This window comes from Monodelphis domestica, chromosome 6, assembly GCF_027887165.1.
Source record: "Monodelphis domestica isolate mMonDom1 chromosome 6, mMonDom1.pri, whole genome shotgun sequence".
Taxonomy (NCBI): domain Eukaryota; kingdom Metazoa; phylum Chordata; class Mammalia; order Didelphimorphia; family Didelphidae; genus Monodelphis; species Monodelphis domestica.
In genome coordinates this window covers 63804105-63822946 of record NC_077232.1, presented here as the reverse complement: position 1 = coordinate 63822946, position 18842 = coordinate 63804105, and the positions used below count along the sequence as shown (strand labels likewise).

The 18842-nt window shown below is 45.1% G+C and overlaps 1 protein-coding gene across 20 annotated transcripts in view; it reads right to left on the bottom strand.

The window, feature by feature from the left end:
• The window catches only part of DENND2B (DENN domain containing 2B), a 277741-nt gene that overhangs the window by 37007 nt on the left and 221892 nt on the right, over positions 1 to 18842 (bottom strand). For 14 of the 20 annotated variants that reach the window (XM_056802123.1, XM_056802119.1, XM_056802121.1 and 11 more), the window contains 3 exons: positions 10084 to 11307; positions 8645 to 8707; positions 7947 to 8083 (listed from right to left, as the gene is read on the bottom strand). In XM_056802123.1, the coding sequence (XP_056658101.1) occupies positions 7947 to 8083; positions 8645 to 8707; positions 10084 to 11307 (1424 nt within the window). Of the gene's footprint in view, positions 1 to 7006; positions 7029 to 7946; positions 8084 to 8644; positions 8708 to 10083; positions 11308 to 18842 lie in introns of those variants that run through there. The other 6 variants (XM_056802132.1, XM_056802126.1, XM_056802127.1 and 3 more) reach the window with 2 other exon arrangements.

Here is an 18842-nt window from a genome sequence, read left to right as displayed (position 1 = left end):
TGACATTTTTATAGTGTGTCAGAGTTTGCAAAACACTTCACAAATATCATCGGAATCACATAAGAAACCTATGAGGCAAGTACCCCAGGTGTTATTACCTCCAAGTTACAGATGAGAAAACAGAAGCTTTGTGATCACAAAGCTAGTGAGGGTCAGGAATAGAATCTGAGCTCAGGTCTTCCTGGATGCAGATCCATTGTTTTACCCACTATGCTCTGCTGACATTCTTCTTGGCTGCCCTATCATGCTGCTGACATATTAAACTCCCCAAATTCCCTTTTCTTTTTTTCAGATAAACTGCTAGGAAGAGGATTTTTTTTTTCAACCCAAGGTTAAGACTTTCCATTTATCACTATAAAAATTTTAGTTTCTTCATATTCTATCCTGTTGAGATCTTTTTCCGCTTCTGACTCTGGATCCAATGTGTTGGCCATCCCAAGTCTTCATGTTCCCTACCAATGTGATGAGCATCCTCTCTGTTCCACCAGGCTCCTTGGGCCAGAAGACATTTCAGAGGTCATCTACTCCATCCCCCAGCCTATAGAAAGGCTTTGACTCAGCTGCCTCAGATAGATGCCCACCATTGTTGGGGGCAGCTGGGTGGCTCAGTGGATTGAGAGTCAGGTCTAGAGACGGGAGGTCCTAGCTTCAAATCTAGCCTCAGACACTTCCCAGCTGTGTGACCCTGGGCAAGTCACTTGACCCCCAGCCTTTACCACTCTTCTGCCTTGGAACTGATACATACACAGTATTGATTCTAAAATGGAAGAGAAGGGTTAAAAAAGAAAAAAAATTTCCATTGTTTCCAAAGGAATAGGCTGTCAACTCAAGAATATGCCTTCCTCTATCCCCCAGCCATATCCAAACAGGACACAAGTCTCCAAGGACCTCAGAGCTTTACAGACTGACTCAAGACCTATCTTTTTCCATTCCAGAGTCCTGGGATAACAACAAGAAGAACAACAATGATAATAGCAAATGTTTATAGAGTATTTTAAGGTTTTCAAAGTACTTCCATATGTCTGCTCATTCAGCCTGAAGCCATGCGCTCTAACTAGCCTTTGGGGTACTGGGGTTGCATGACGAAAGCAGGATTTGGGGCATGAGGAGACCAGAGAGGCCAAAGGGAATTCCCAAGGCCTCCTAGAGGGTGATCTGAGGGATGAAGAAAGGGATCAGGAGCTCTATAGGAAGAGAGATTGGGGTGAAGCTGCCGAGGCTGGGGAAGAGGTCCCAATTCTCCAGCCAGAAGCTGGACAGGACCCAGAGGAAGGCTCAAGAGGGAGTAGGAAGTCAGACCAGGGGACTTTCACCTGTGTTCTAGACTCTTCAGACTGTGGGGAATGCAGACAGGGACACCAGCAGACCGGCTTCATTCCCAGGATGCTTGGCCCTGAGCTGCCCAGTTCCAACACAGCTTTGCTTGGGGAAGCCAGAGGGCTCAACCTTTCCCAGCTTTGCTGCTAAGATAAGAGGCCCAAGCATCACCAAGAATTTCCACTTTGCACTCTCAGAAGCTAAGCTTATCTCAAGAATGCTTTTGGCTAAAGAGAGGACACTGTCCAAGCTGGCCTGGTCCTCACCCCAAACCTTCTCACTGCTACATCCTGGGGGCTGTGTACAAGGAGGCTTATTTTATCCCACTCTTTCCCACCTGCCAAACCTTCCTTTCCCATGCAATCCTGTTTAACTGAGGAGGTGGCAATGCTCTCCTGGAGGGACCTCACTGGAATGTGTAGAGGAGGTGAGAAGGGTAAAAGCAGGACCCCAAGAAGAACCTCAAAATCCCTTGGCTGACACCCTAGAGGCACAGTAGGTTAATCGGGCCTTTCTAGGAGGTCCCATGTGGTAGGAAATCTGGGGCTATAGCCTTCCAGCACGCCTGAACAAGCACCAAGCTTCACATCCATTCCTTAGTTGCAGGAGAGTCTCACCTCGGAAGAGAGAGAGTTGGGATAAAGGACGCACTTCTGGAAATCAGCCAAGGGACAGCTTGCCCAAGTCCAAGGAGGAACGAACAACCCGTGCCGATTCCCTTCCTAGCACTCCATGCTCTCGAGTCCCCCCTCAAATACCCCTGCCATCTTCTCTTCCAAGTCTTTGGCTCATTCCTTCCATTCATGACTTCCATGATTCTCCTCTCCTCTCCCCTTCCCATGCCCTCAGTTCCTTTGTTTTCACAGATCTCAAAACCCACCCCTTTGGATGCCTCAATTTCTCTCATTCAGAGTTCCCAATCCCTTTATGACTCTCCTTCATGGCTCCCAGTCCCTAATGCTCTCCTTGGTTTCTTGGGTGTCCTACTGTTCCCTCCATGTCTTATGACTGCTGCTTACCCTTATTTCCCCATCCCATCCCTCTGGGTGAGAATGGGGAAACTACACAGAAGCTGGAAATGCCCTGAGACTCAGGCTAAGCTAACCTGCTTGGGGTCCCAGGCCCCTGATCACTCTTGGGCCAGAAAGCCAACAGGACTTCTCTTCACCCTGGGGCAAGTAGATAGGGAGAAGTCCTTTCTCTCTTTGGGTAGATTCTCCTCAACTGCTCCCTTGGACACTCTTTTAAGCAACCAATGAAGAATGGAAATAGTCTTCAGGCTTTGACTTAAATGTCAACACTACCTTTTGGGGGAATATTTCAAGTAGGATGGACAAGAGAGAGGAGAGAAGAGAAGAGAAGGAAGGAAGGAAGGAAGGAAGGAAGGAAGGAAGGAAGGAAGGAAGGAAGGAAGGAAGGAAGGAAGGAAGGAAGGAAGGAAGGAAGGAAGGAAGGAAGGAAGGAAGGAAGGAAGGACCTAAGTTATTATGTAACTATTTTCTCATGTTATTAGCCCCATTTTATAGATGAGGAAACTGAAGCAAATAGAGATCAAGTGACTTGTTCAGGGTCCCACAGCTGCATTTAAATTCGTGTCTTCCTGACACTGGACCCAGAATCTTAACTACTGCACCCCTGGGACTAGTTCAAGAAGCAGCAAGGCAGAAAAATCTCTTAAGAAAGCCTCCCTTTACCACAATGTACTATGATGAAACTAAACTTGGAGATTCAGGCTAGAACTGCCCCCACCCACACACTCACACCCAGGGCCCATACTTGAAGGTGCTTCCCCCAGAGCTCAGCACACTGCCTGGAGTAGTAGTAGTAGACATTTAATAAATGTTCATTGACTGACTGACTGAAATGTTCTTGGACAAGTCACTTGAGCTTTGTGCGTCCGTTTTCTTCTCTGTAAAATGAGGGAGTTGGAGTCAATGGCCTCAGAGTTCCATTCCAACTCGAAATCTGTGGTCCTATTGCCTTACGTCAATTACTCAAGGACTAAAATCCCAGAAATGGTCCCCAGAGTCAAGTTCAGACAGTCAGAGGAGAACCTATTCTGTTCCTCTTTGCAAAGTGGCAAGCTCTGCCATTCTGTGACCTTCCTCCTGGGCCCAGAACCAAGTTCTTCATAGTCCAGAATTCTTAGATTCTGAGAGCTCACGGGTCCCTCGGAGAGGATCTAATCTAAGTCGTCTGAAAGCACCTCTAAGAAGGGGGCATTCAGACAGGGCTCCAACTATGCTCTTGGATAGCTCTGATTAACAACAAAATTTTCCTTTGTTATTGTCATTTTTTTCAGGCATGTCTGACTCTCTGTGACTCCATTTGGGGTTTTCTTGGCAAAGAGACTGATTTGTCATTGCCTTCTCCAGTGCATTTTACATTAGAGGAAACTGAGGCAAACAAGGGTAAGTGACTTGACCCAAGTTACACAACTAGGAAGTGTCTGAGGCTGGATTTGAACTCACGAAGACTAAGGGCTAGACAATGAGGGTGAAGTGCCTTGCCCAGGGTCACATAGCTAGGAAGTGTCTGAGGCCAGATTAGTATTGATAGACTAGTAAACCTAGTTGTTGAGTAATATTCTAAACTGTGAAGCCATCAAGACTACAAACCCAGCTATCCATATTTCAGCATCAATTCTAAGACGGAAGGTTTAAGGGTTAAAAAGAAGAAGAGATTTAATACAAATGCCACATTTGTCCTCATCCAAGTTTCTTGAGGGGAAAAAGACTGCATAAGAGAACGGGGCAGAGGGCAAATCTCTGGGGGACTCAAGCAGAGACTTCATTCCAAGCTGACATTGATGTAGTCACACATTCTTGCTGGTTCATAGGACCATAGATTTGGCACAAGAGGGGACTGAACAAGACCATCTCATTCAACCCCATTTATTTTACAGATGAGGAAACTAAGGCCCAGAGAAATGAAGAGATTTGCCCTAGGTCACACAAGTAGGAAGCAGTGAGTAGGGATTTTCTGGTTGGTCAACAGGTTCCCTGTTATCATTTAGCTCACATTTCTCCATCTTCTCTTGCCAGATACATTGCTGAAACCCGGGTATATTCTGTCTAGGAATGTAAGGGATAAGGGAAAAGTATGGATTGGCTTTAAAAGGAAAGGAGGAGAATTTATTTCATCAATAAGAAGCCATGGAGTCCATCTCCAGAATCAGAGAAGAAGGAACATAAGACACTGGTTTATCAAAAAGGACAACTCCTCATCCCTCTGTCTCTCTGTCTCTCCCACTGTCTGTCTGTCTCTCCCCTTACAGTTCCCATGATCAAGAGACAGTTGTAGGGAAGGGAATATCCTTGATCAATTGATTTCCCCTGCCCAACCCTTCTGGGGAAAAAAAATCACAGAAGGGGTAGGGAACACAGCAAAATGTTCATTCGTTAAATGAAGCGTCTACACTACTCCTCTTTGAAGGAACCCGAGGGTCAGCTAGTGACAGCTTTAGAGCGCTAGCCTGGAAGCAACTTCAAGGAATGTGGCCTATAATATGGAGGAGGAAGAACCCAGCTCTTGAGATTGGAGCTCTTTTAGCCTCTTCCCTTGCACCCTTAATAGGGAAGGGGGAGGCATCTGTCCTCCCTCATCCTCATCGCCCATGGATGGAGTTATTTGCATCAGAGTTATTCTCCAAAGAGGGGACATGGGAGCCAATAGGAAGCAAGGGCAGTTGAAATGGCTCCAAGGAAAGTGACCCCTGACAGTTATGGATTTGGGAAAGAATTAAGTCTGACATTCAGAAGTCTTGCTTTGGAGAGGAGCAGGACAGGGAGCCTGGCGGAGAGAGCCTCCCAGCTTCTCAGCAGAGACATGGTACCCGAGGATGGGGGGAAGCATCATGAGGACCCGCAAGAAGAGAAAGGCCATTGCAGGCTGGGGCTCCCTTGGCCACAGGTGTTCCATATATGTTAGCCTCACTATCAGGGGACTTCTCTATGCATGTGCCCATTTATCCCATGGATGCTGCGTGCTCTAGGTTTACTGGGAAAATGTTCTACAGCCTGTATTCCCCATGCTGTCTTAGTAAATGCTTTGGCTTTGAGCTGTGTCTACTGGCTGGCAATGAAAGGTTAGTAGTCTGGTGGTGGATCATGAACCTTAGTTTTAGAAGTGTGGACCTAAAGAGGAACTGTGGGGCAGCTAAGGAGTAAACAGAATGTTAGATCTGGAGTCAGGAGGACCTGGGGTCAAATCTGGCCTCAGATATGTCCTAGATGTGTGACCCTGAGCAAGTCACTTAACCCCCATTGCTGATACTAAGGCAGAAGGTAAGGGTTAAAAAAAAAAAGAGTAATTGGACATGAGGCAGCAGTCATTTCACCCTCTGGGAGACCCAATCTGTGAGTCTCAAGTGCCAACTGGAGGGGTAGTTCTCAGATGGGGTGCTATACAGATGCCCCAAAGAGGGGACCAATAATCCTCCCCCCATCCTAGGTGAAAGAAGGGAGGAGCCAAGTTTTGATTTTGTGACTCCCAGACCTAGCACAGGGCTTAATGAATACTTGCTAACTTGGCAGAATTTTCTTTTTAACTTCTGCCCTGATTATAGCCTAACAGAATACTAAAGCTGGACAAGACCTCTGAAACCCACCTAGTGAATTCTTGACTAATTCCCTTATTCTACAGATGATCCCTAAATACTTGCTTCTGCTTCTTACAAAGAGGAACAAGGGAAAAGGCTTTCATTTTCTAAAATTATAGTTCTGTCCTTTGCCCAAGAAAGAGAACAGTTTAACCTTATCTTCAGTTCACTCCCCATAGTTCAAAGCCAACAAATGCTTTTTATTATACAATACCCCACATGCTAGGTCTGCTCATCCCGCACCAGCACATAAACTCTCTCTCTGCCCCCGTCCCATCCCCACCTCCAGGATCGTCCTCCAGTTACTGGCCTGGCCTTCTCCCAAGGGCCCCTTGTTCTAGCCCACATTGTTCAGGCTCATCCAATTCTAGCTGCCCCCAAAGATGTATAAACTCTTTAAGGGTCTTCATTATTCTACACTTATCTGACCAGCCTGAGCAGAGGTCCAGGGAGAAACAGAAAGGACAGTCTTCTCTCACAGCCAGCCCCTTCTTCTCATTACTCCCGCCATCTTTTCCACCCTAGGACAGGCTGTTGGTATGACCCTTAAGGAACTATTACAATCATTTTTTCTGCTTCTGGTTTCTCCTTCCTTCTCTCTGACCTCCATTCTACTACCAGGCTACACAGCCTTAAAGGAGAGATCTAATCCCTTCATCCTCTGGTCATTCATCTCCAAAGCTTCCCTATGACCTACTCAAGCAAGTTTCCACTCCTTCTATCGGCATTCGAGGTCCCTCATGATAGAGCAGGGTCCTGCTCTCCCCAGGCTTATTTCATGGTATTTCTCTCCAAGAAATCCATGCTGCATTCAAACTGGACAACTCAGTGACCTCTGGAAAATACCTTTTGTTTCCATGCCTTAATGCCCTTTTCCTGGAACTGTATCCCTCTTTCTTTAACTACTAAATTCCTACCCATCCTTTAAAGTAGAAATCTTTCACGTAGGCCTGCCCTATTTCTCCTAGTCAGTCAAGATCTTTTTCTTCCTCAGATCTCACAAAACCCTTTGTATCTCTCAGATGTGCTGATGGGAAAGTTAGTGAAGGACAGTACACAGAGTCAGAAGGGCCTGAGTTCAAATCTCACCTTTGACACCTACTGGTGTGTGACTCTGGGAAAGAGAGAATTTCCTCACTCAAAAGTTCCCTAAAACAAAACAAAACAAAAACAAAAACAAAAACAAAAAAACAACAACCCCAGAGCCAGATGGATTCACAAGTGAGTTCTATCAAACATTTAAAGAACAACTAAATACTATACAAACTATTTGACAAAACAAGCAAAGAAGGAATCTTAAATTCTTTTTATGACAGAAATATGGTACTGATACCCACGCCAGGAAGACCAAAAAGTTCCCTAAAGCAACACAATCACAGGTGCAGGTTTTTAAAAATGCATTTCTTATATGACATACACACAAATATCTTTGGAATAAATGATCCTTCAGTCTATCGGGCACTAGGCCTTCTCCTTTGACAACCCAAGAGAAAGACGGAGAGGTGTGCCAAGAGAACACCAGGAAATGAGAGGTGCAAATCACCTTGGGGAGGGAAAGGAGAGGCCACCTAACACCTGGGGTTTCAGTTCCCAGAAACTTGGCCTCCTTCCTGCCCACTGCCCCACCCAGCGAGCTCCCCACATGTGGAAAGGTGAACCCTTCCTCCCCCCACCCCCCAAATCCCCTTGAGGAGCACACAGCACGGGAAGAGTCTCAGGGGCACCTTTTCTCCTCTTAAGAAGCCTGGCTCTCTCCTCCTGAGTCGTCTCTCCCTCTCTCCCACACAGGTTTTATTTACAGACGTAATGACTCCATTTGAAGCAGATTCTGGGTCTCAGCTGAAGGGCCTGAGCTCCAGAATCAGCAGGAACATTAATAAAAAGAATTCCAGCTTGGCTCGAGTTTCCAATGTGTCTTCTGACCTGATTCCACAGCCCTCTCTCCCCCGCCATCCCCAAGTTTAAACAGATCCTTGCTGGAGGCCTCCTCCCGCTCAGCCCTGAGTTCTCAAATCCTCCGGGGTCTTACCCACAATATCCTCATAGGCATTCTCTTCTAAAGTGCTCTTGGATCCAAATTTGTGCTGGCTCTCAGTACCATTCTCGGTGGGGGAGGAGGGGTACAGGGACTGGAGACTGGATGCATCCTCAAATTCAAAGGATTTTCTGTGGATTCCAAGAATAAGAGTCATTCAGTTGGAGGCGGGAGAGAAGGGAGGACAGTCCCAAGCCCACCCTGTGGAGAACACTCCAGCGGTATTTAAGTCACAGAGATGACCAGAACTTATTTTAAAATGGAAATACTGAATAGCTGCAAAGAAGAATCGACCCCAACTCAGCCCCTCAAATAAAAGAGAAAATGATCTCTTTGGCTCCAAGTCCACCAAAGGGTCACTTTTTCTCTAAAAAAGGTCTTAGAGACCAATCTTAAATACTTAAGGGTACTTAAATACTTAGGAGCCCAAAGTAAAGGTAAGATCTCGAGCGCCTAGGGCTAGACAAAGGCTTTTGCAGTCACACTGCATCCATCCTTTAATGATGGATATTTTATCATGCTCACACCAGGACAGAAAAGGTCCTTTGCCAAGGCATAGTACTGGCCACGAGAGGTCAGGCAGAAGGGACAGTATCTCATCTTTTCTATCCATCTCCCAGGATTGTTGTCAAGAAAGCCCTGGATAATATAGGGCTACAGAGAGCCCTATATTATTCCTATCATTACCAAACCTTTTATATATTAGGGACCACCGGTCCTTGACCACCCTCTGGGATTTCTCTCCACTTTTCTTGCTAAAAAAAAAAATACAAAAATGTTTGAGAGGTGGTTTTCCCAATCTACTCTAGAATGTAATTACAGTTTATGGGGGATTAGGGAGGATCAGGATAAAGGCCCTTCCCCCCAAAAGTGAAGCATGATTGTGGAGGCCCAGGGAACAGGGCATAAGAGAAGGAGGAAGACAAGGGATGACAGGTCTTGAGAAGCCAGGGATCATGATCAATCCAGCCAGTCCCCAGGGACAAAGGCTCTCATGTGTGAGCGTTACACAGCGCTGGTCCCACTTCCCTGACACCTTCTTGATCCTTTGGGAGCCCGGAATCAGGGATGGATGCCAGGACTAAGGCTGGGCTTCAGAGAAGGCAGCTCCAGGACCCTAAGAAGCCTAACCTGGTAGGCAGACAGATCTAACTCTTCAAATGGAATGAACGACGTTGGTTTTCAGTATTTCCCACTTCCCCTTCCCACCGTTCTTTGGCATCTCCTTTCCCATCCGCCATGATTCCATGAGGCTCCTCCTCTGAGAACGAAGGAGCTGGATTAATGGATTCATTCATAGCAGTATTAGGTTCATCATGGGGAGCCACATTTTTAAAAAGGAGACTTCCTCAAAAGAATGAATCTCTGAAAGTGGAATTTGAGGAATTGGTAAAAAAGAGACTGGAGGGCTGAGGTCATCACGCTCTTTAAATCATTTCACATAGGCTAAAGTCAACTCTGTCCACGTATAAGGCCAACCCAGAGCCCGAGGCTTTCTCCCCGGGGATCATGAGCAGAGCCCAAGACCCCCCAAAATAAGCCCAACAAAGGCTCATTGAGGGCTGGAGAGCCCTTTAGGGGTCATCTTCTACAGCTCCCTCATTTTGCTAATGATCAGCAAGTGATGGCTAAAGCCATCACTTGCCCAAGATAATAGGACACAGTAAGGTCAGGATCTGATCCTGGGACACGATCTGCCCTCAAGTCCTGCATTCTTTATCCCTGTCTCTGTCTCCCATCTTTTAAAAAGAGGGTCTCCCCCCTCCCCTTTCATCCTTATCAGAATACACAGGAAACAAAAACGCAATATCTGGTTCTTTACCAGCAACCGGACAATCTGTTTTATCTTCAACCTCAAAAAATCAAATTATTGGGGGCCATGAGGTGATTCAGTGGATTGAGAGCCAGGCTCAGAAAAAGGAGGTCCCGGGTTCAAATGTGACCTCAGATACTTCCTTTCTGGGTAAATCACTTAACCCCCGTGGCCTAGCTCTTACCACTCTTCTACATTTGAATAGAGATAGTATTGATTCTAAGATGGAAAATAAGGGTTTAAAAATGAGTCAATAAAAAACAGAAGCACAGTAAACACCACAAGCCTGGGCAGAGAGCATGGCCGGGCTGATGTTACCTGCTCTGGGACTTGCGGTGAAAACGCGAGTCTTTCTTGAGTCTTCTGGTGACTGGAGGGGCTGGGGTGGAGGGCAGAGGTGGGGGAGCAGCAGGTGTGGGGGAAGGAGGTAGACCATTGCTTGGCTTACTCTTGGGGGTTTTGTCAGCCTCATACTCAAAGGTGCGTTTGGGTTTAGGGACGGGGTTCACGTCTAGATCAGGGGGGCTCTCGGGGAGCCCCTTGGGGGTGGGACTGCTTCGGGGGGGCTCCAGTTTGCTAAGGCCACAGCCCTCACTCTCTGGGGGTGGGCCCGCCTCACCCCTGACCACCGCAGCACCCCCTCCTCCTCGGCCACCAACGCCGGGGCTCCCTGCCAACTCCTCCAAGGTGCCCAGGGTGCCCAGAGTCGTCGTCTTTCTCCTTCCTCGATCCAAGCTGTAGCAGCTGCTGGGAAGCTGGGGGAGCCCCCGGCCCGGCTGGTCCTTCAGGGCCTGCTCGATTTTCTGGATCCGGCTCAGCACAGCCGAGCTCTCCTTCCGGCTGTGGCCCTTGAGGAAGGCGGTGGAATCATTCCGGCTGGGCCGTTTGTCCGGCCGGTCGGGGAGGGCCTCTCCCTCCTCCTCCGTCTCGGGGTATGAGCACTCTGAGAAGGTCCTGCTCATCCTCCGGAGGCCCTTGAAATCAAAGGTCTTCTCTGAGCTGCACGGGGAGGGCAACACGCTGGGGCAGCCCTCACTGGCTGCCCGATCGCCCTTGGAGCCCTCCCTCTTCTCCCCAAAAACATTCATCCTGGGCGAGGCCTCTCGGCGGCCTTCCCATGCTGAGATCTTCTCCCGGATACCCAGGCTGCGGGTGCCAGGGCGGCCCCGCGGGATGCTCCGCAGACAGGCCGATGGACCCAGGGACGATGGACTGTGGGCGAGGGGTGGGTGGCCGGCTACCTCCTCCCCATTCTGGGCCTCCCACTGAAGGGTCTCCTTCTGGTCCTCTCCCTTGGACACCTCGAGTCTATTGGCCAAGCAGCCCACGCTAGCAGTCTTGACCGGCTGGCTAGAGGGTTGGCTGTCCAGGGGCAGCTCAGGGGGGCTGTCGGGCGAGGCGGCCTGGGGGCTCCAGTCCTTGAGGAGTAGCTGGGAGCCAGGGCCAGGGGGGGAACTGCTGGCTGGATTTTCACTGTGGCTGAGCAGGCAGGAAGGGCTTCTTGGGGGAGAGAGAACTGGAGGGGGAGAAACTGACTGAGACCTAAGAGCAAAGAGAAGAAAAACAGTGAGATTACTAACCAAAAGCATTGCATTTGGATGTTAAAAAGCTCAGCTCCTGAGGCAGAACCCCACAGCCCACAAACCACTAGACTAAGAGCCAGGCAGGAAAATGGGCTCAAACGTGACCACTGCCACTCAGTAGTAGTCACAAGACCTTGCCCAAGGTGTACACATTCTGTGACTTCCTCCTTATAGGAATACAGATCACAGTCAACGTGGAAAAAAAATGACAAGAATTTATTGAGTCTGGATTTTCTGATGACCGGAGAGAGTGCTGGCCTAGAGTCAGGAAGACCTAAGTTCAAACCTAGCCTCAGACACTTACTAGGTACTTAACCCTGTTGGCCTCAGTTTCCTCATCTGTCAAATGAGCTGGAGAAGGAAATGGCAAACCACTCCAATATCTCTTCCAAGAAAACCCCAAATGGGGTCAGGAAGAGTCAAGTTGGATGTGACTGAAATGAACTAAACAACAAAACCAGCAATTTAGAGTTTGAAACCTCTTCCATTATGGTGGGACACGATGGGAAGAACATTGGATTTATGGTCAGAAGACCTGGGTTCAGAGCCTGATTTTCTGCTCCTTACTGATTATGTGATTTTGGGAATGTCCCTAGGCCTCTTGGAATCTTGGTGACCTGGTCTCAAAATGAGACAATTGGACTGCATTCAGTTCTGAGGTCCTGGCTCTCAACTACTCCTCTGATTCCTTTTAAAAAAATCCACTTTTTAGGGAAAGCTGTACCAGGGTTCGCTGCTTAAAAGTAAAAAAGATCTTCCATAAAGCCCAGAGGACTGGGAGGACAGCTCCCAAGTCAAGGATTTTCATCTCCTCTCCTCTTTCTTCTTCTCTCTGCTGCCCACCATACTCGTGACTCCCCCTGGCCCTCTATCTCCTCAGTGTTCCCTGTCCCATTACACAAGGTATGCACATATATTCTAAGCGAGACTTTGTTTGGGGGTACTGTTTTATGGGGAGCTCTATCCTGCCAGGAAGAACACAGGGGCTGTCAAGGGGAAGGAGGATATCTCAGGAGGAGTGATGGAGTCAGAAGATAAGTCCCATTTCCAAGGTCCCTTTCCACTTATTGGAATCTCTTTCACCTCATCACAGCTCTGGTCAACATAGCTGCCCACTCAGCTAGAGGACAGTGTTGGAACTCAAGACCTAAGCAATTTCAGTCCCCTACTCTAACCGGTTTAGACCAGGGTTCGGCCAGGTCTTTGGGCAAGTGGGAAAGAGTGGGTGGAGAGAAGAGCAAGAGAGATATACAAAGTCCCACAATGTTTCAGTTTTTGTATACAATGTTCTCCTGGTTCTGCTCATTTTACTCTGAATCAGTTCATGGCGGTCTTTCCAGTTCTTACAGAAATCAGGCAGTTCATCATTCCTTATACCACGATAGTATTCCATCACCATCATATATCACAATTTGCAACAAAGCATTCTTCAGTACCCCAAGGACTTGTCATTTCATCGGTACAAAAATCCCTCTATAACCTATGGTTATAGGTTATAGATAATGATGGTCTTTGAAATATTCAGTGGCTGAAAAAGAGCCTCCTGGCAGCCAAACCAGCCGTGAGCCTCTTGCAAATCTGGTCTGAAGTCTGATCTTTGGACAAAAGGCATATAGTTCATTACTAAGCTCCTGCTGGAAGCCATCACAACCCAGTTGGACCACCTATCAGAGTTTAAAGGCTTTGCTGGCATCACCTTAAAAAATTAGGCTCACACCCAGGCAATGCTAAATCACAGGGAGCAGAAAGAGGATCTAGATCTCGATCGAATGCATAAACTCAGGTAAATGGCTATCTACTTTCTACTTAAGTAACTCCAGAAAACCTCCATCCCCTTTTTCCTTCCAAGGCATCTCATCCTATTTAGGAGTAGTCCTAACCATGAGAAAAGGTCTCCCCCACTTATAACGAGCCTAAATCCACCCAGTACTCTTCAATCCACCCTTTGGGGGCCAAACCTAACAAATCTAACCTATAAATAGAATACAGATGATCTATAGAGAGAATCTCTAATCTAGAAGAGATTCCCTCTATAGATAATCTATAAGACAACACTCTTCAAATAGTCAATGAGAACAATTATTACTTCCTCTTTATGATCATACTCTAGCCTTCCCCCTCCCCATGTCTTATAGCCTTCAAGCTTAAAGATCACCAAGTCTTTCAACCAGTCACCACAAGGCATGATCTCACTGTCATGACCTACATCCCTTGAAGGATCTCCAGCTTCTCCACATCCTTCCTAAAAGGGGAGCCCCCAAAACTTGACCCAGGGCTCCAGAAGGGGCTGACCAAGGCAGAGGACAAAACCATGCTCTGGGCTCTGTGTATCTGTCTCACAAGCTGCCTACAACCCCAATAGTTTCTCTGGTTGCTGCCACATGACCCTATTATTTCATATAGAGTAATGTGCAAGCCAATTCCATAATTTTATCTTCCAAATCTCCTTCAGACAAACTGCTAATCTAGCCACACCTCCTCTCTCTCTCTCCCTCTCTCTCTTTTTAAAAAATATGTTATATTAAAATTCCCAGGTATCTCCCATCCTCCTTCCCCTCCCTAAACTAGAGAAAATATCATTTAATAAAACTCTATATGTATATATAAAACTGTGTTTTGCTATGTTTCTCATATATCAGTTCTTTCTTTGAAGGCAGATATATATGTCATTCTTTAAACAATATTTCTGTTGCTATATATATATATAGTGTTCTCTTGGTTCTGCTCATTTCACTTTCATGTGAGTCTTTCCATGTTTGTTTGTTTGAATTAAACTGCTAGGGAGAAGCTAGGTGGCTTAGTGGATTGAGATCCAGGCCTAGAAATGGGAAGTCCTGGGTTTAAAAACTGGCCTCAGACACTTTCCTCACTGTGTGACCTTGGGCGAGTCACTTAACCCTCATTGCCTAGCCTTTATCACTCTTCTGCCTTGTAACCAACATATAGTAGTGATTCTAAGATGGAAGGCAAGGGTTTTACAAAAATTTAACCTTCTCATTGTTTCTTATGGCGTCACAATAATATGCTACAACTTGTTCAGCTCTTTCCCAACTGGCGGGCATCTCCTCAATTTCTAGTTCTTTGCCATCACAAAGAGAGCTGCTTTAAATATTTTAGAGTATATAGATTCTTCTCCTTATTCCCTGATCACCTTAGGAAATAAACCTAAGAGTGGTATTGTTGAGTCAGAAGAGATCCACAATTTAAAAACTCTTTGGGCATAATTTCAGATGTTCTTCAAAATGGTTGGATCAGTTCACAGTTCCACCAAAAGTATAATTAGTGTCCCCTCCAACATTTGTCATTTCGTCTTTTTATCATTTTAGCCCATCTAATAGGTGTGAGATATCTCTAACCAATAATGATCTGGATTTTTTAATGTAGTTATATACAGATTTTAAAAATAAACCCTTACCTTCTGTCTTAGAATGAATACTAAATATTGGCTCCAAGGCAGAAGGGCAGCAAGGGCTAGGCAATGGGGGTTTAGTATCACACAGCTAGGAAGGGTCTTGAGACCAAATTTGAAACCAGGATCTCCCATTTCTAAGGCTGACTCTCTATTCATGGAGCCATCTAGCTTCCCTCAATCATTAAAAAAAAAACAAACCCTTACCCTTTTTTTTTTAAAAATCAATACTGTGATAAAGGATGGAAAGGTTTAGGTCACATGCCACTGTTGGGTTTTTCTCGGGTTTTTTTGCAAAATGCTAAATATTGGTTCCAAAGCAGAAGACTGTAGTTATATATATATATATATATATATACACACACACACATATATATGTAAACATACAAGAGTGCATGCAGTCTATATATATGAACTACACTCTTCTGATACACACACACACACACACACACATATATATAACTACACTCTTCTGCTTTGGAACCAATATTTAGTTTATACATATGTATATATATATATATACATATATATATATATATACTGCATACACTCTTGTATGTTTATATGTTTATACACACATATATATATACACACTCTTCTGTATCACATAAAACTTTGATGTCTTCATCCAAAAACTATCTTTTCATATCTTTTTGACCAATTTACCAATTGGAAAACCACACAGTCCTCTATCCTTATACAGCTGAATTTTTGATAGTGACTGTGAGACTATTTCATTGATTAGATTTGGTTCATCCTTCTAGGCTTTTGAGATTTTTTTGGATCTTCTACCCGTAACTGTCATCTATTTCACCTATCTTCGGTTTTGGCTGACCCCAAGAAGCAGTCCATGACAAGAGCTTGAAATTCACCAAGCTCACGGTCACCGAGCTAAGTAGGCAGGAAGGCATCCAGAACAGAGGTGAAGAGTGCTTGATGAAGAGAGATTGCTAATGGAGAGAAGACATCACCTCTCAACAAGCTTATTCCTCTAGGAGACATAGGATGATGAGACAGTGGTGGCATGCAGGGAGCTTCTTTCCAACCCCAGGCAAGGTGAGATAGTTGTGCCAATACTGGAAAGCTCCAAACATTTCTGCTGATCAAACATCTCTGCTGCCTCTGACTGTGACTGTGTGGCTTCGAGGCAGCTCTCCTACTCTGCCACCCACATGAGCGGTATTTACTAGCCAGTGGGTCAGGCTGCTATTACTGCCTGCTCACTCAGAGAAAACCCATGTTTGGCTGACTCAGAGCTTGATCAACATTCCCTCTTTGGGGTCACAGCCCCTGGCTGCCCCCAAACAACAGGAAACCAGCGTGCTTTAAATTTTTATTTTAAGAAAAGCCCAAGACCACAAGAACTGTCCTACACACACACACACACACACACACACCAGAAAGTCTTAATCCAGAGCATCTCTAGGATGTGTCAGTGGAGACTAGAAGGGATGAGATTCAACAGATCCAACCAATGTTTTTTATATGCAAAGAATTTTATTAAGTACTGAGGATTCAAAGGCAAAAGCAATCAGTCTCTGTATACATAAAGTACTTCACTAACCTAAAGAGACTGGCTATAATCAATCAATAATAAATGCTAGCTATTATTATTTCTACTGGATAGCAGATACTAGCTTTGCTTTCTGGAATCCCCATCTAGAACACATAAAGGTCTCCATCCCTGCCTATTTGTTTGAGAGAATCACCCACTCAGGAGAAGCCAAAGATATCTGAAGAGTCTGACTCATTTTAAAACAACAACAACCCAAAACCCTTAAATCGATGCTCTTTTCTTTTAAAATTACCCTTATTTAACAATAACTATCCCCTCACCCACAGCCCCAAGGAACACTTCCTTATAATAGATGTCTGATTCTTAAGTTTTTCCTGGAAGGATGATTATAAACTTCCCTTAATAGCCTGACCCAGTGCAGAATCGGAGCCAGATGGTCAAAAATTTCTTCACAAAGTCCAGCCTACATCTGCTGTGCTGACAATAAATTCAGTTTCTCTCCTCTTGGGAGGATAGAAATGCAAAGAACGATCTATTCCCTCCAACATCCCTTTTCTCAGACCAGAATGGCAGTGGCTGGTCACTCTGCAACCTTCTCTTTCTTTAGCTTCTACAATATACATATCTTTAACTAGGTATGCCTGCCAAAAGAAACCATCGACCTCACACTGTCATCCTACCCATCTGTCTCCTAGCCTCTCCCCATGCAGTTCAGATTCATCACGGGCTTCTAAGTAGAGCTTTTATCCATTTCTTATTCTATTTCTTTCTACCTTAGGTAGTATCTGCTGGGGTTCTCACGCAGCTGCTCAATACCTAGGGAAATCTATCTGATGCTTCAGTAAGAGGGGACTGAAATCTTTGCATGCTCTAGATCTGGGGTCAGCAAAGCCTCCTTTTGTACTGTAATGGGGAAAATGGTTTTCTCATTTTAAGATCAATCAATAAACATTTACTAAGTGCCTACTAGGTGTCAGATGCTTTGCTAAGCCCTTGGGATACAAAGATAACATTTTATTGTAGGTCATGAGTAATTTTTAACTCTCAGGCAATAAGAAAGCAACTTGGTTTGGCTCTTGGGCCACAGCTTGCCAACCCTTACTCTAGATGGTGGTTCCAGAAATAGAGATAAGGATTATAAAATCTAAGCTAGTCAAGGATAATTGGGAAATGTCTGAAAGGGCTGGTAGAGCATGCTGGTCTCAGTATATCCCAGATTTATACTTGAGTACAGAAATTCAAGTGCCTAAGTTGTCTCATCTTTCTGGGACATAACTTCTTCCACTGCAGAATGAGGAGGTCTGTCTACGTGGCCATTCTATATGGTCCCTTCCAGCTCTAAAACAATGATCCTATCACTAAAATCTAGGTTTAGATGTTGGTGGGATTGGTTACAGTTGACCATCTTTGGAGGAAACTTGGAAGCTGGCCGTATGTAATGGGTGAGATGGTAATGGGAACAAGTGATCCTAGGAAATTGTGTCAGCCTCTGTAGCTTGGCCAGAAATGTCTTAGGATGAGATTTCTAAGCTTTTCAATGCATGACTTCTATACTCTGTAAGCTATCATATTTTATTTCTTAGTTGACTATAAAGTATTTTTAAGAAATAGCTCAAGGGTGAACTAAGGGGGAAAGGGGGCTTATCCCTATTTTAAAAAATGGCCCTTCAGTTTTATGTATTAAATTCCTCCTGTATATAACCTTTGATCTGTAAAAAGATCTTTCAGAAAAGGGATTAGTATCCTTATCCCTAATAAGCCAAGGTTTTCAGGTAAACCAGAATTTGTTCTAAACTTAATACTCCCACAAGATGTGTGGAAAGAGTAGCTTAAAAGTATAGGGCTGAACCCCACTGAGTCAGGTAGGATTAGACCCAGAGCTGGGAACTAACAACTACATGGCTTGTTTCCCCATACCCCTAGGCTTTGTGCTTACCATTACTTCTAACCTTACATCTCTATTTTTTGCAAAACTAAATTTTATCTCAGCTTTCCTTGCCAACCCAGGGGAATTAGGGAACCCTAAAGAATATGAGGGGATTGGGAAAGAGATGGTGGCAAGACAAAAGGCTTTAAAAGAATGCATGTCCTTTGATCCAGAAATACCACTACTGGGTTTGTATCCCAAAGAGATTTTTTAAAATGGGAAAGGTTCTATTTGTACAAGAATATTCATAGCTGAGCTTTTTGTGGTGGCAAAAAATTGGAAAATGAGGGGATGTCCCTTGATTGGGGAATGGCTGAACAAATTGTGGTATATAATAGTGATGGAATAGTATTGTAGTATAAGGAATGATAAGGCTTGATTTCTATAAGAACTGGAAAGACTTCCACGAATTGATTCAGAGTGAAATAAGCAGAACCAGGAGAACATTATATGCAGTAAGTGAAATACTGTGGAACAATCAAATGTAACTGACTTTGATAGTAATAGCAATGCAATGATGCAGAGCATCTCTGAGGTACTTATGAGAAAGAATGCTATCCACATCCAGAGAAAGAATAGTGGAAGTAGAAATCCAGAAGAAAACATATGATTTATCACTTGTTTATATGGGTATGTGATTTG